This window comes from Dama dama, chromosome 2 (genome assembly GCF_033118175.1).
Source record: "Dama dama isolate Ldn47 chromosome 2, ASM3311817v1, whole genome shotgun sequence".
Lineage (NCBI taxonomy): Eukaryota > Metazoa > Chordata > Mammalia > Artiodactyla > Cervidae > Dama > Dama dama.
Window position 1 is genome coordinate 5331109 of NC_083682.1, and position 13766 is coordinate 5344874.

The following is a 13766-nucleotide window of genomic DNA, read 5'->3' on the forward strand; positions in this document are numbered from 1 at the left end:
GTTACAGCCTTTTGGGATCCTTGTCCAGAGGGAGGAATTTGGGTCCCCCCTGTCCCGAGTGTGACTCCAGCTGTGTTACTCTTCCTTCTCTCAGTCTAGTCAGCAGTGGGCAGTCACTGGAGGGATGGGGTGTGCTAAACCCTGCAGCCTCAGAGTCTCTGCAGGTGCTCACAGCCCTGAAGGGAACAGCTTCAACAGTGTGATATTTGGGGTAAATATCTACTGGGAGTGACAGTATGTGGTTCTTGTTCAGTCGCTAAGTTGTGTCCAACTCTTTGAGACCCCATGGACTACAGCACACCAGGCTCCTCTGTCCTCCATGTTTTGCTCATAGTCATGTCCACTGAGTCGATGATACTATCTAACCATCATCCTCTGTTGTCCCCTTCTTTTGCTTTCAATCTTTCCCAGCATCAGGGTCTTTTCCAGTGAGTCAGCTCTTTGCATCAGGTGGCCAAAGTATTGGAGCTTCAGCTTCAGCACCAGTCCTTCCAGTGAATGTTCAAGGTTGATTTCCTTTAGGATTGACTGGTTTGACCTTGCTGTCCAAGGGACTCTCAAGAGTCTTCTCCAACACCACAATTCGAAAGCATCAATCCTTCAGCAGTCACTCTTCTTTATAGTCCAACTCTCACATCGGTACATGACTACTGGAAAAAACAGTTTTGACTATACAAACCTTTGTCAGCAAAGTGATGTCTCTGCTTTTTAATATGCTATCTAGGTTTGTCATAGCTTTCCTTCCAAGGAGCAAGCATCTTTTAATTTCATGGCTGCAGCTGCTATCCACAGTGTTTTTGGAGCCCAAGAAAAGAAAATCTGGCACTGTGTCCACTTTTCTTCCCTTCTATTTGCCGTGAAGTGATGGGACTGGATGCCATGTTCTTAGTTTTTTGAATGTTGGGTCTTAGTGTTTTCACTCTCCTGTTCACCCTCATCAAGAGGCTCTTTAGTTCCTCTTTCTGCTATTAGAGTGGTATCATCTGTGTATCTGAGGTTGTTGATATTTCTCCTGGCAGTCTTCTGATTCCAGCCTGGGATTCATCCAGCCTGGCATTCTGCGTATGGTTCTTAGGATCTCTTTCTCAGTTGAAGACATTGTAATAGAATTTGTCTCCTGGAGCCCTTTAGTCACCTGTTGCTGTTCTGGATTACTGGTCAAGTACTATGCTCTGAGTTAATGAATAATGGAAACATTTTAAATGATGAGTTTAAGAAGAATTTGTGAACGAAAAAAATACTGGTTTTGCTTAGCTTTACTTCAGATGTTCTCTGCAGTAAAATATTAAATCAGGAAAAGAAATTCTCAGTTTGGACTAGTGTCCTGATAAGCTTAGAATGAAATATAGGTCCTTGCTGTGCTATAAGAACCCTTTAACCCTGAGTTTACTTCCCTGGAACGTGAATCAATGCTTCTTAAGTTAGAGGCAGAAATTAGAGGGATAACGTAAAGAAAAACTGTAGGAATTGCTTGTGTGCAGACAGAAGCTCACTTGGGGCCTGTGTACCACCTGTGTGTGGAATTGAAACACTTCACAGCTAATCATCTGGGTGTTGGCATTGTTTTGTTGAACATTACTGGGTTACCAAGACTGTTTTTCACCCTTATTTTTTCTTTTAACTTTACAGCTTCTAATCGAAAATCTTCAGTTGGTGTAAAAAAGAACAGCAAGAGCAGAACATTAACAAGGCAATCTATATCAAGAATTCCAGCTTCTTCCAACTCTACCTCATCTAAGCTAACTCCTATAAATAATTCCAGGGTACCAAAGAAACTGAAAAAACCTGCAAAGCCTTTACTATCAAAGATAAAATTAAGAAATCATTGCAAACGGCTAGAGCCGAAGAGTGCTTCGAGAAAACTCGAAATGGGAAACTTGGTACTGAAAGAGCCTAAAGTCGTTCTCTACAAAAATTTGCCCATTAAAAAAGAGAAGGAGCCAGAGGGACCAGTGGAGGCCACGGTGGCCAGTGGGTGCTTAACCAGACACGCGGCGAGAGAGCACAGACAGAACTCGGAACGAGGCACCCCTTCGCTTGCGGAGGGCGCCCCCTGCACCTACACAACTAGGCGGTCCATGAGGACGAGGATGACCTTGAAGGAGACCTCCGACATCAAGCTTGAACCAAATACGCTGGATGGCTATAGAAGTGACTTGACAGAACCTTGCCCAGATGGTGGCGAGCAGCTCGCTCCCGCAGCGACGGACGAAGAGCTGGCCCACGAAGCTGCACAGAAGGGGGAAGCCAGGTGTCCTAAGAGCGACAGCAGCATGTCCAAAAAGAAGACACAGCCGGCGAAGCTGGTGCGGCAGCTGGCAAAGGCAGAGGAAGCCAGTCCCGTGCATGAGTCCCCGGGCAGGCCTGGCACGGGGCCCGAGGCAGCGGGGGCCCACCCTGACTCCGGCGAGCACAGCGGCGTGGAGGGCGTGCCCGGGAGCTATGCAGACTGGGCCCCTTCGCCTGTCAGTGCATCCCTGGTGACATCAGAGAGCTTCAAAACAAAAGACGGCTTCCGAACTGCGAAAAGTAAAAAAAAGAGGCGGATCACGAGGTATGATGCACAGTTAATCCTGGAAAATAACTCTGGGATTCCCAAGTTGACTCTTCGCAGACGTCATGACAGTAGCAGCAAGACAAATGACCAAGAGAGCGATGGGATGAATTCTTCAAAAATCAGCATCAAGTTAAGTAAAGACCATGAAAATGATAATAACCTCTATGTAGCAAAGCTCAACAATGGATTTAACTCAGGATCAGGCAGTAGTTCAACAAAATTAAAAATCCAGCTAAAGCGGGAGGAGGAAAGTAGGGGGCCGTATGCAGAGGGGCTTCACGAGAACGGGGTGTGCTGTAGTGACCCCCTGTCCCTCCTGGAGTCGCGTATGGAAGTGGATGACTACAGTCAGTACGAGGAGGAGAGCACAGACGACTCCTCCTCTTCAGAGGGAGACGACGAGGATGAGGAGTATGACGATGACTTTGAAGACGATTTTATCCCTCTGCCTCCGGCCAAGCGGTTGAGGCTCATAGTTGGGAAAGACTCTATAGATATTGACATTTCTTCCAGGAGGAGAGAAGATCAGTCTTTGAGGCTTAACGCATAATAAGCTCTTGGTCTTAACTTGACCCGGGATAACTACTTTAAAGAAATAAAAAATTCCAGTCAATTATTCCTCAACTGAAAACGTTTTAGTGGCAGCACTTCTATTGTCTCATCACTTATCAGCATAATACTGTAGAAAGTGTACAGCGTACTGACTCTTCTTAAAAAAGTCTGATTTGTGCAAATTTTTATTGTACTTTTTAAATAGCCTTCTTATGTGCAATTCTGAGTTAGAGGTAAAGCCCTGTTGTAAAATAAAGGCTCAAGCAAAATTGTACAGTGATAGCAACTTTCCACACAGGACATTGAAACCAATAATGTGGCTACACAGTTTCCTTTTTTTTAACTTTAAAAGCATCAACTGGCTCTTTAATATATGACTAAACAATAATTTAAAACAAATCATAGCAGCAGCATATTAAGGTTTTCTAGTATATGCTAATATCACCAGCAATGATCTTTGGCTTTTTGATTTATTTGCTAGGTGTTTCCCCCTTGGAGTTCTGTCAGTTTCACACTGTTTGCTGGCCCAGGTGTACTGTTTGTGACCTTGGTTAAATAGCAGACCATTGGGTGGGACTCAAATTGGTTTCTTTAAAAAAAAAAAAAAAGTACAATTACACGCGTGACAGCTAATTTTCAGTACATTACATGTACAAGGGTAGCAGTGTGCAGGATGAGTTTCGATACAGCGTATTTATTGCTTGTCATGTAAATTAAAAGACCTTGTATTTAACACTTTTCAATCCTTTTAGATAAAATTGTTCTTTGCAAGAATGATTGGTGCTTATTTTTTCAAAAAATTTGCTGTGAACAATGTGACGACAACAAGCAACATTTATCTAATGAACTACAGCTCTCTTAATTTGGGTCTTCGAGTTTTCTGTTGCACTTGTAAAATGCTACAAGGAATATTAAAAAAAAAACTATTCACTTTAACTTATAATAGTTTATGAAATAAAAACATGAGTCACAGCTTTTGTTCTGTGGTAACCTATAAAAATGTTCGTCTTTGAAATTCAGTGTAAAGAACTGAAAACAGTGTATATGTTGTAAATATTTGTGTTGTGAGAAATTTTTGTCATAAGAAATTAAAAGAACTTACCAGGAAGGTTTTTAAGTTTAGAAATATTCATGCCAATAAAATAGGAAATTATAAATATATAGTTTTAAGCACTGCATCAGTGGGAGTTCTTGGCTTATGTTAGTTTATGTTTGAAAATATCAAAGATTTTTTTTTTTTTTACTATATTATCAGTTAACAAAAAAGAGGAGTCAGATTTAATTTGTTTTTGAAGCACTTTGAAAAGAGAAATTAATGTTTAAGTAACTTAATGAGCAAATTTTTGATTACTACTTTATGTTCAATACCAACCTTCCATTTCTCTGGATTATTTTACAAATCATTGGAAAAAGAATTTGAGAATATAAATCTGTAGCAGGTGTTTGACACCAGTGGGTCTCTTTATTTCTGGGAAATGTGTACATGTGCTTTTGGATATACAGTGTTCCTGAGTAAAATCAATTTAGGGAATTTGTGTAGTGTCTAGAAGAGTAGCCCATATCTTGAGATACTGAAAGGCCTCTGCAGGTAATGAGCAGTCCAGTGGGAAAACCTCTGCTGTTAGGACTTCGTGATTCCTGCCAGCTTCTAGGTTCTTGAGGAGATAATTTAAATTAAGTTCCTTAAAACTGTTGCTAGTAGATTCCAAGTAGAAATTGGTAATATTCGTAAAGGTTCTCTAATTTAAAATTTTCCGCTCCTTCCGTCCTTGAAGGAATGACTTCCGTGGTCTTCTCTCTCGTCTCGTCCCTGTTTGTTACGGTGCAGTTACATCCCTCAGGTATTAACGTGGGATCAGACGGCCCACCTCGCCCACTCACACCCCCTCGGCTCACTCCATCTAGCATCTTCACCTCTCGACATAGGGCGGTCCCACAGGTCTGTCCCCGAGCACGCAGAGCACTTTACAGACTCACCCAGCCCTCCCGAGTCTCCGGGTGGCCGTGGGGGGCAGGGGGCAGGGGGGCTCACGCACCAAGAAGGTCACGCTTAGACCCTGCGTCCGGGAGGCACCGGAGCACAGCGAGTCACCCTGATTGGTGGGAACCCCACCTAGTTTGCAGTCTGGAAGAGGTTCAGAGACCACATCTTGAACCGTTCTTTTGGAATACCAACAATAGCCACTTCAGGAATTTCAGTCTTAAAGGAAAAAGTAACAATACCACATTTCCCACTTTTCTCCATTTTTTTAAGCTTAACTTTAGTAATTTATTTATGACATTTAACTTTACTGAGGCCCCGTCTTTGGGGGCTGAGCTTCCCGTGGGTCCGGAGCAGTGAGGCCCGGCGGTCACTGCCTCGGGAGGCTGTGTGCACAAGCGCTCGGCGGCCATGGCCGACGCCTTCCAGGGAAACCTGACTTCCGTTTTTACAGTGAGGGGCCTCGGTGTTGGCCTGCCTATGCTGTAGGACTGCGTGGAACGGCCAAGTCCACACACTGCCGACCACTTGGAAAAGGTTGCAATCAATAAAACTTCTAGCCTGAGCTTATGCAATGACTGGTAAAGATTGTGGCATTGTAAGAATTAGGAAACGATCGTAGAAATATATGTAAAGTATTCAATTTTCAATCATTTTTCAAATTACTGTTTTAAATTGTTTTGCTGAGTTGTAATACTTTTGAGATACAATGTATTCCTTGTACTGAAAGAATGAAAAAAAAAAAAGGACTTTTTCAGCATTTGAGGTAAGTTCTTTAACGTTTCATTAAAAAACATTTTTTACAAATATTTTGTACATGCACTTGCAGTATTGAGGTTAATCATTTTAATAAATTCGGAAATTAAAACAGTTTGGCCAGTGTTCACTGTATCTGAGAAGATCAAAGTGGTGACTTTGTCCACAAGGTTTTCATTTAGAGTAGAATTTGTAAAAATCACACTTGCTGAAGCTTTTCAGTATCTCTGCATGTTGTGTTTTCCGAGCCCTGATCTCCTGCTCTTTTGCCATTTGGTTTAGATTGGGGTGAGCATATGTTCCTCTCAGTGGGGAGACCGCTTGTAAACTGCATACCCTCCCAGCCCTTGAACCTGAGAAAGTTAACTAATGGTTCCTGACTTCTTGGTCTTTTCCCACATTTAACTGGACAGAACTGGCGCAAATAGGACTGTGTGGGTCCCTCTTTCCCAGTTTCTGTAGCAAAACCTAGTCGAGAAAAGACTGACTTAGGAATCAGGAAACCTGAGTTTGCCCAGCTCTGCAACATGTGGGTGACCCTGAGCAAGGTGTTCACCCCCAGACCACCTCTTTGCAGCACCTGTAGGTCAGCGTGGACACCTGGTCCTATTGCCAGTTAAGCTGCAGGGTGAGCCGCGTCCACTCTCCGGGCAGTCAGCGTGAGAGTTGCAAACAGGCCATGAACTTGGGTTCCCAGTGTGACAAAAAGCTAAGAGGTGGCCTGGTAAATCCACAGCTGCTTTCAGAGGCTCGAGTCTGCTGTCTGCCCTGAAGCAAGTTGCTCCTTCTCCATAACCAGTGGCCTGCCGCCCAGAGGCCTCATGTGAGTTGTTTCTCCAGTGCCGACTGAACGTGCTCCCACGGTATTCGGAGTGGCACTTAGCAAGGTGCAAGCCTGCTGCTGACCTCGGGTAAACCCCAGGACTGGGAAGCGTGACCTCTCCTGCAAGGGAGGACGAGAAGGTCTCCAGCCTCCTTCCTTCCCTGCTGTCACAGAGCTTGGGCATCGCTTGTGTTTGCTAGTGATGGGCCCAGAGGGAAAGTGGGTTTTGACTCTTCCCGAAGGGGCAGGCTACATGGATGGGCAGAATTGGGAAGGCGGAGGGAGGGTCTCCCGCTCGAGCTCCCTCCACCTGCCTTCTTGCACGTTGACCCTCGCACTGTCCCAGGGTGTTAAGCTTTCGTTCTTGGAAGCAGTTGGAAAGCTGCTGTCCTGGAAGACAGAAGAGAGTCTGCAGCCTCATCAAAATACCTTTGGTAAAGTTTTTATTTTACCCTGTTTTCTCCTTGTCAGATTAGTGAGTTTTCCTGCTTAGTTGCAGTGGACAGTGGCTTCTCTTTTGGGGGTCACCTACCCTGTCCTGCTAAGGGGAAGCAGAGCACTGCTGGGTCTGCTCAGGCGTGCAGGAGGGCTGCCCTGGTCTGAGCCCCTGAGCGGGCTCCGCCCAGAGTGGCAGGTGCAGTCTCTCTGTGGTCCTCATGACCTGCGGGAGCCCAGTCTGGGGACGCCCTTCCAGGAGGAGCCAGGCAGGCTGAGGAGAGAGCAGGCGGAGAGGACGTTTGACTGAAGGTGGAAATGATGAAGATAGGAAGGAGGTGGGGACCAGCAGGTCTGACCATGGAGACAGAAAACTTCCACAGGGTGAGGCTGGTGGTGGGGTGTGGTTTCCTCAGAGTCGGTGAGGAGGGGTGGTCTTAGGATTACAGGTCTGTCTTGGCAACAAGAGGAAAAGAGACGGTCCGTGTAAGGGGGAGCCAGTTCCAGAACTAGGTTTCTGTTTGGTCTGAAGTAGGTGGTGAGGTCTGATTCACTGGAAGGACTGATGCTGAAGCTGAAAACTCCCATACTTTGGCCACCTGATGGGAAGAACTGACTCATTGGAAAAGATGCTGGGCAAGACTGAAGGCCGGAGGAGAAAGGGACGACAGAGGATGAGATGGTTGGATGGCATCAGTGACTCGATGGACATGAGTTTGAGCAAGCTCCAGGGATTGGTGATGGTCAGGGAAGCCTGGCGTGCTGCAGTCCATGGGGTCACAAAGAGTCAGAGACAACTGAGAGACTGAACTGAACTGAACTGAGGAGGTGAGGTCAGACCTCCTGGTAACTCAGCTGGTAAAGAATTTGCCTGCAATGCCGAAGACCTGGGTTGGGAAGATCCCCTGGAGAAGGGCATAGCAACCCACTCCAGTATTCTTGCTTGGAGAATCCCCATGGCAGGCTACAGTCCATGGGGTCTCAAAGAGTCAGACACGACTGAGTATTAAGCACAGCACAGCACAGGAGGTGAGGTCATCTGATTGGGAGGAGATGAGGGGCCCAAAGCTTCAGGAGCATGAAGAAGATTTGAAATCAAGAAAGGGGAAGGGAGCTGACTGCAGAAGCCCAGTGTGAAGCATCACAGAAGTCTAGGTACCAGTCAGTGTTGTAGGAACCCACGGGAGCCAAGGCTGGTGGCAGCACTTCTCAGCACAGGGGTGAGGCTCTCAGCCAGGTGGGAGACCTCAGAAGGCAGCAGGGCTGGAGGCTTCAGGGGGCGGGGAAGGGCTTGAATGAAGATGGCTGGCCTGCACTCGGGTTAGGGAAAAAGAGTCTGCAGCCAGAGTGGGCCCCTGGCCAGGGAAAGTAGAGTTCCCCAAGGCCTGGAGGTACTCCTGCGGTCAGAATAGCTCAGCAGTAGCTGGACAAGAACCTGAGGTCGGAAGGCAGGTTCTCGAGGCTGGAAGAGTTGCATTTTCATGGGGTTTGGGGGAGAGTGTCATGGTCCTGAGTCGCCAGGACATTGAACAGAACCAAGGGAGCCAAGATGGCAGCAGATGGCCATGTCTGTGAGCCCTGGGAAGCAAGCAAGCACTCCTGAAGCCAGACAGAGCCGAGCCTGGGGGGGTACAAACACGGGGAGGGGGCACCGTGTTCAGGCTGTAGGGGCGTCTCATGGACTCTCCCTGTCCACCTCCAGAGCTGGGGTAGTACGTGCTCAGTAACCACAGTTCAGAGAAAGGCTGAATCAGTCTGCCTGAGGCCACGTGGCTGGTGGCAAGTGGCCGCTGTGGCCCCAGGACACCGCTCCAGGTGGAGTCCAGCCAGGACCGTGCTGGCCGGTGAGGGTCATAGAGCCAAGGGTCACTCCAGCCTGAGTCTGGAGGCCCCACCTTCTCCGGGTTAATTCTGCAGGCGTCTGTTTCCTAAGAATTCCCCTGGCTGCTGACAAATAGCAATCACTGCTTTTTACCTTCATTTCCACGTGGTTCCGTGGGGCCGGGAGAGCTTTGTCCAAAGGTTATCGTGCAGATATGCGGGGTGACCACCTCCCCTTTGCCCAGAGTGGGTGAGGCCCCCACCCAAGTTTGCAGGGCCCCCAAGGGGTGCAGGCTTGTCTGCATGTGAAAAAGTGAATCATACATGCCTCCAGACGGCAGAAGAAAAAGTCCAGGGTTTCCTCCAGCCTGGAAAGCCTGTGATTGCAGTGGTGACAATGACCTCACACAAATGCACACAAATGTCCAGGTGGGGAGGAAGGACCAGATCCGACAAGCAGGTTTCTGTGTTATTCCCTGAAGCACACCTGTGCTATCCTACGGGCAGCTGGCCTCTAACGGGACAGACTTCGGACGCTGTGATGACAGCCCTGGGCGGCTGGGCTCCATTCTAGGACAGAAAGCTGATTTCTGTGTCTGAAGCCCACCCAGGAGGCGGGTTTGCCTGGGCTCGGCCCCCCGGCCTGGGGAGGTCGGGCTCTGTGCTTCCTCCCTGGCCTTCCCTGGGGCTGCGGGCTGGACACGGCCGCTGGCAGAGGTCCCCGGGCTCAAGTCCAAGGCTGTTGTTACCTTCCCTCCCCACTTCTGGCAGGTGGAGGAGGCCTTCGCAGTCGCTCTCCTAGAAAACCAAACAGAAGATGATTTCCTGCTCTTGCCAGTTAAACCGCATTTTTCCTCTTGGGGTACAAGGGTGAGGGACGGATGACTTGCCAGCCTCCAGGTGGACTAGAGCTGGCCCTAGAAGTGACCCGGTCTGGGGTCACAGCTGGAGGTTCGCAGCTGGCCTCCCACCCCCCGCCCACCACCCAGGCTGCCCACACGGCTCCGAGGCAGCCCCTTTCCTGGCTCCGTGCGCCCTCCGCTCTCCTGTACCAGGGGGTAACACGTGGCTCTGGGATGCTTGAGGGTTAAGTGAGAACACCGCTTGGGCCTTCATGTGGCGCCTGGCACCCTAGGCAACAGTGCCAGCTCAACAGCCTTTGTGTCACCCCCTGCCCTCAATGGCCTCTGACCTCTGCCCTCACCAGCTGTTGTTATTGTCTAGGCTCTGAGTGAGTCGTGTCCGACTTTGTGACCCCATGGACCGTAGCCTGCCAGGCTCCTCTATCCACGGGATTTCCCAGGCAGGAATACTGGAGTGGGTTGCCATTTCCTTCTCCAGGGGAATCTTCTCGACCCAGCAATGGAACCCATGGCTCTTGCCACATCTCCTGCATTGCAGACAGATGCTTTACCGCTGAGCCACGGGAGAGGCCCCCTCGCCCACTGACCCCTGCTCAGAGGGCCTAAATCACAACCTCCTCCACCCCAGCCTCAAAACACCGGTGGCCGGAGCTGGTGTCCACTGCTCTCCACTGTTAATATGGCGCCAGGTGATCCCAGTCCTTCCTCCCTTCGCTCACCCTGATCCATCCCCCTTCCTCTAAGGCTTCCATAGGGTCTCAGGTCCACCTGCTCCCTTGACGCCCCTCCCTCCTTGAGCACTGAAGACATGAAGACCCCAACCCCAACTCCAAAGGCACAGGAGTGATGGGGCCCCAGCCCTTCCCACAAGCAGCAGAGACGCAAACAGCAAGTCAGGATGAGAAGTGCCTGACTGGTGTGTGAGTAGTCTGATAGAGTACAGAGGAGGGGACCCACTTCTACTGGGGAATCAAGGCGGGCTTCAAGGAGGACTCAAGATTAAGAAGGGCCCCGAGGGGGTGAATAGGAGTTCATAAACTCAAAGAGAAGACAGGCAGCCAATGCGTGCAAAGTCCTAGAGATGAGGAAGGACAATGTGTCCTCCGGGAAGGATGATGAGCAGTTCAGTGTGGCCAATCTAGAAAGTTTCAAGGAAATACTAGAGGTGGACCCAGCCCGTAGCTCCGAGGAGACTGGGTGGGGGTGGGAGGGAGACAGGGCACTGGTAGGGTGAGTGGGCAGTGTTCTGGTCAGGCATCCTTGGGGCAAATTCTGTCTCCACCACTTCCTAATTTCCCAGTCTTTGTCTCCTGTTCTGTAAAATGGAGAACTTACGCTCCAGCTTATGGAGCAGAAAGACGCGTTGTGATCGGTAACAGATGGATGCTTTGGTTCCTTGGAGTCCAATTCTCCCCATTTTACAATTGAGGGAATACAGTAGATGCTGCATGTTGATCAAGGTCATGCAGGAAGATGGCAGAGCCAGGACCCTGTGGTTCCAAATGTCTGTTTTGAAAAACTTCAAACAGAAAGTCGCGAGACGAGTAGAGCGGATACCTGTATGTCCGCCAAATGAGATACAGTTAATATGAATAAGGGAGCTGGTCAGACCCAGGTCCAGTCCAGACCTCCTCAGTCTTCCTCTGGACCCCAGCCCCACCTGTGGCCCCGCAGCCCAGGAGGCCATCATTACAGAGAGGAACACTGCGCCCGGGAGGGACCGTGCCTTGCCAGGGGTCACACAGCAAACAAGAGGCAGAGGCAGGACCTGGACTCGGGGAGGTAGAGGCAGATCAGCCCCGACGCTGGCCGCGGTAGGCAGTGCCCAGGCCGCTGCCCTGTGCCCTGAGTCAGCGGCCAGCCCGGCCATCGAGACGGCTCCTATTGACATGTGATAACAGGTGTTTGTTTGGCCGGGGCCAGTTGCCAAGGGGGTTAATGTTCAACTCTCTCCAACCCTGGAGCTGCAGGTGGGGAAGCTGGGTAGTGAGACCCCAGGCCAGTGCTGGGCCCACAGCCTTCTGCCCCTCCCCCAGGCAGGAGTGGGCCTTGGCCTTGGGGAGGTGAGGCCTCCCGGGGTCTCCTGGATTTCTGGGAGAGACACACAAAGGCAACAGGGGGCCCTCGTTGCCCTCCTGGAGGAGGAGGAGCCTGGGTTGCTGAGTAGACCAGCTTCACAAAAGCCCACTGGAGTCTGGGTCAGGCTGAGGTTTGGTTGAGCTGGGGGCGCTGGTATGGGGACAGGGTGGGACTCTGTCAGTCCCATCTGGGGCTCCCTTGGCGGTCTTTGCTTGCTTTTCCCTTGGCCTGTACCCCTCTCTGCCCCCCACCCCACCCTGATTTCCTCTCTGCTCAACCCAAGCCCTGGTACCCTTAAGGGGTCCCCATGGCCGGACAGGTATCAACCCCAAGAAGGCCTGGGCGAGGGGACACAGGTGATGGAAGGGGTTTCCACCCCCTCCACCTACTCCCACTTCCTGTCCCCATAGGAGGGCTGGCAGGGGTCAGGTTACCCTACACACACACACACACACACACACACACACACACACACACACAAAGCCAAAGCCTCAGGCTGCCTCCAGCCATGAGACGCTGGGCCAGCCTCTCCCTCCGGGCTGGGGCCGAAGCAGACGTGGCCCCAGGACGCTCGACTCTACGCAGGGCCTCGGGGGGCGGGGGTGGTGGGGAGCAGAGCCTGGAACCCCCCCGGGTCTGGGCTGGGGGGGCCGCTGGCCAAGAGGGACGTGGGCGGAGGCCACGGCCTCTCCGCTTCCACGTGTTACAGCTGCCACCGCCAGCCGGGGCCAGCAGGAGAGTAGGGCACAAGCTGTCCCCTGGCCGCACCCCGCCCCCAGCTCTGGAGACAGAAACACCTGCTTCCCAGGGCTTCCCACGCGGCCCTGCGAGCCCCGAGCTCACAAACCCAGCCTCACCCAGCTTCAGCGAACCTTCCAGATCAGCCTAGGGGCAGCCAGGAAGCTCAGAGAGGGGCCCCTGCAGGCCACGGTCTGCCACGGTAGGGGCAGGGCAGGCAGGAGGGCCTGACTCTCTCTCTTCGGGCCAAGCGCCCTCCCCACGGGGAAGAAAGTGCATCCTGGCCACGAAGCCAAGCTGGACGCTCGAGAGGATGGGCCACCTCAGCTGCCCACCCCAGAGATAAGGAATACAGGGGGCCAAGGTGGCGGGCTGCCCAGAGGCCCTGGGGGCAGTTCCGCCCCTCCTGCCAGCTGCCTGCCCTCCGGACAGTGGGCAGACTGAGGACAGGGGGCCGGCGGGGCTGGCATCTGGCTCTCAGCCCAAGAAGAGGAAGGCTGGGCTGCCCTGAGCTGAGGCCCTGGGTCAGACTGCAGCCAGGGAGGCAGCAAGCTATGGGCCACGTGGCTTCCAAAGGCCTCGGAGTCAGCTGGGTTGAGAAGGGCCTAATCTTGGACTCTGGCCCCTGCCAGCCCCAGACCACCTGCCAGACCCCTTTGCTTTGTGATGCGATGCCTCCCTCCCACCATCATTCCTACACTCGTGGGGTGTTTGCTGAGCCACCCTGGGCACCTGGGAATCCCCTGTCCCTGCCCTTTCCCAGGGAACTCCTAGTCCACAGACAGATAGACAGAGGGACAGACAAACACATACACACACACACATGGACACTCTCTGGTTGGGGCTCTGATGAGGGCGGCCCAGGGGACAAGGTACACAGGGGACAGTGGTGAATACAGCAGGGAAGGCTTCTCAGAGGAAGTGTCCTTTAGGGGAGGGGCTGGTAGGGTTCTCAGCTGTTCCAAGAGGGAAGACCCCTCCCACCCTCTCACCGCACCCCCATAGCAGCCCCCTCCCGGGGCGAAGAGCAGAGGCCTCAGACATGGCCCCCGACCTCTGCTTTTATGACATATGGAAGATATGTTCAAAAATATTAAGAGGGGAGGCCTGGGGGGGCCGGTCATAGAGCCAGGCTCTGGGGTCAGAGAGACCTGGCTCTGA

At 51.4% G+C, this 13766-nt stretch overlaps 1 protein-coding gene across 6 annotated transcripts in view; it reads left to right on the forward strand.

The window, feature by feature from the left end:
- KMT5B (lysine methyltransferase 5B) overlaps positions 1-3883 on the forward strand; it is a 50927-nt gene extending 47044 nt beyond the window's left edge. For all 6 annotated transcript variants that reach the window (XM_061162081.1, XM_061162118.1, XM_061162110.1 and 3 more), the window contains one exon: positions 1630-3883. In XM_061162081.1, coding sequence (XP_061018064.1) covers positions 1630-3107 — 1478 coding nt within the window. In that variant the 3' untranslated portion in view covers positions 3108-3883. The remainder of the gene's footprint in view (positions 1-1629) is intronic.
- The last annotated feature ends 9883 nt before the right edge of the window (positions 3884-13766 follow it).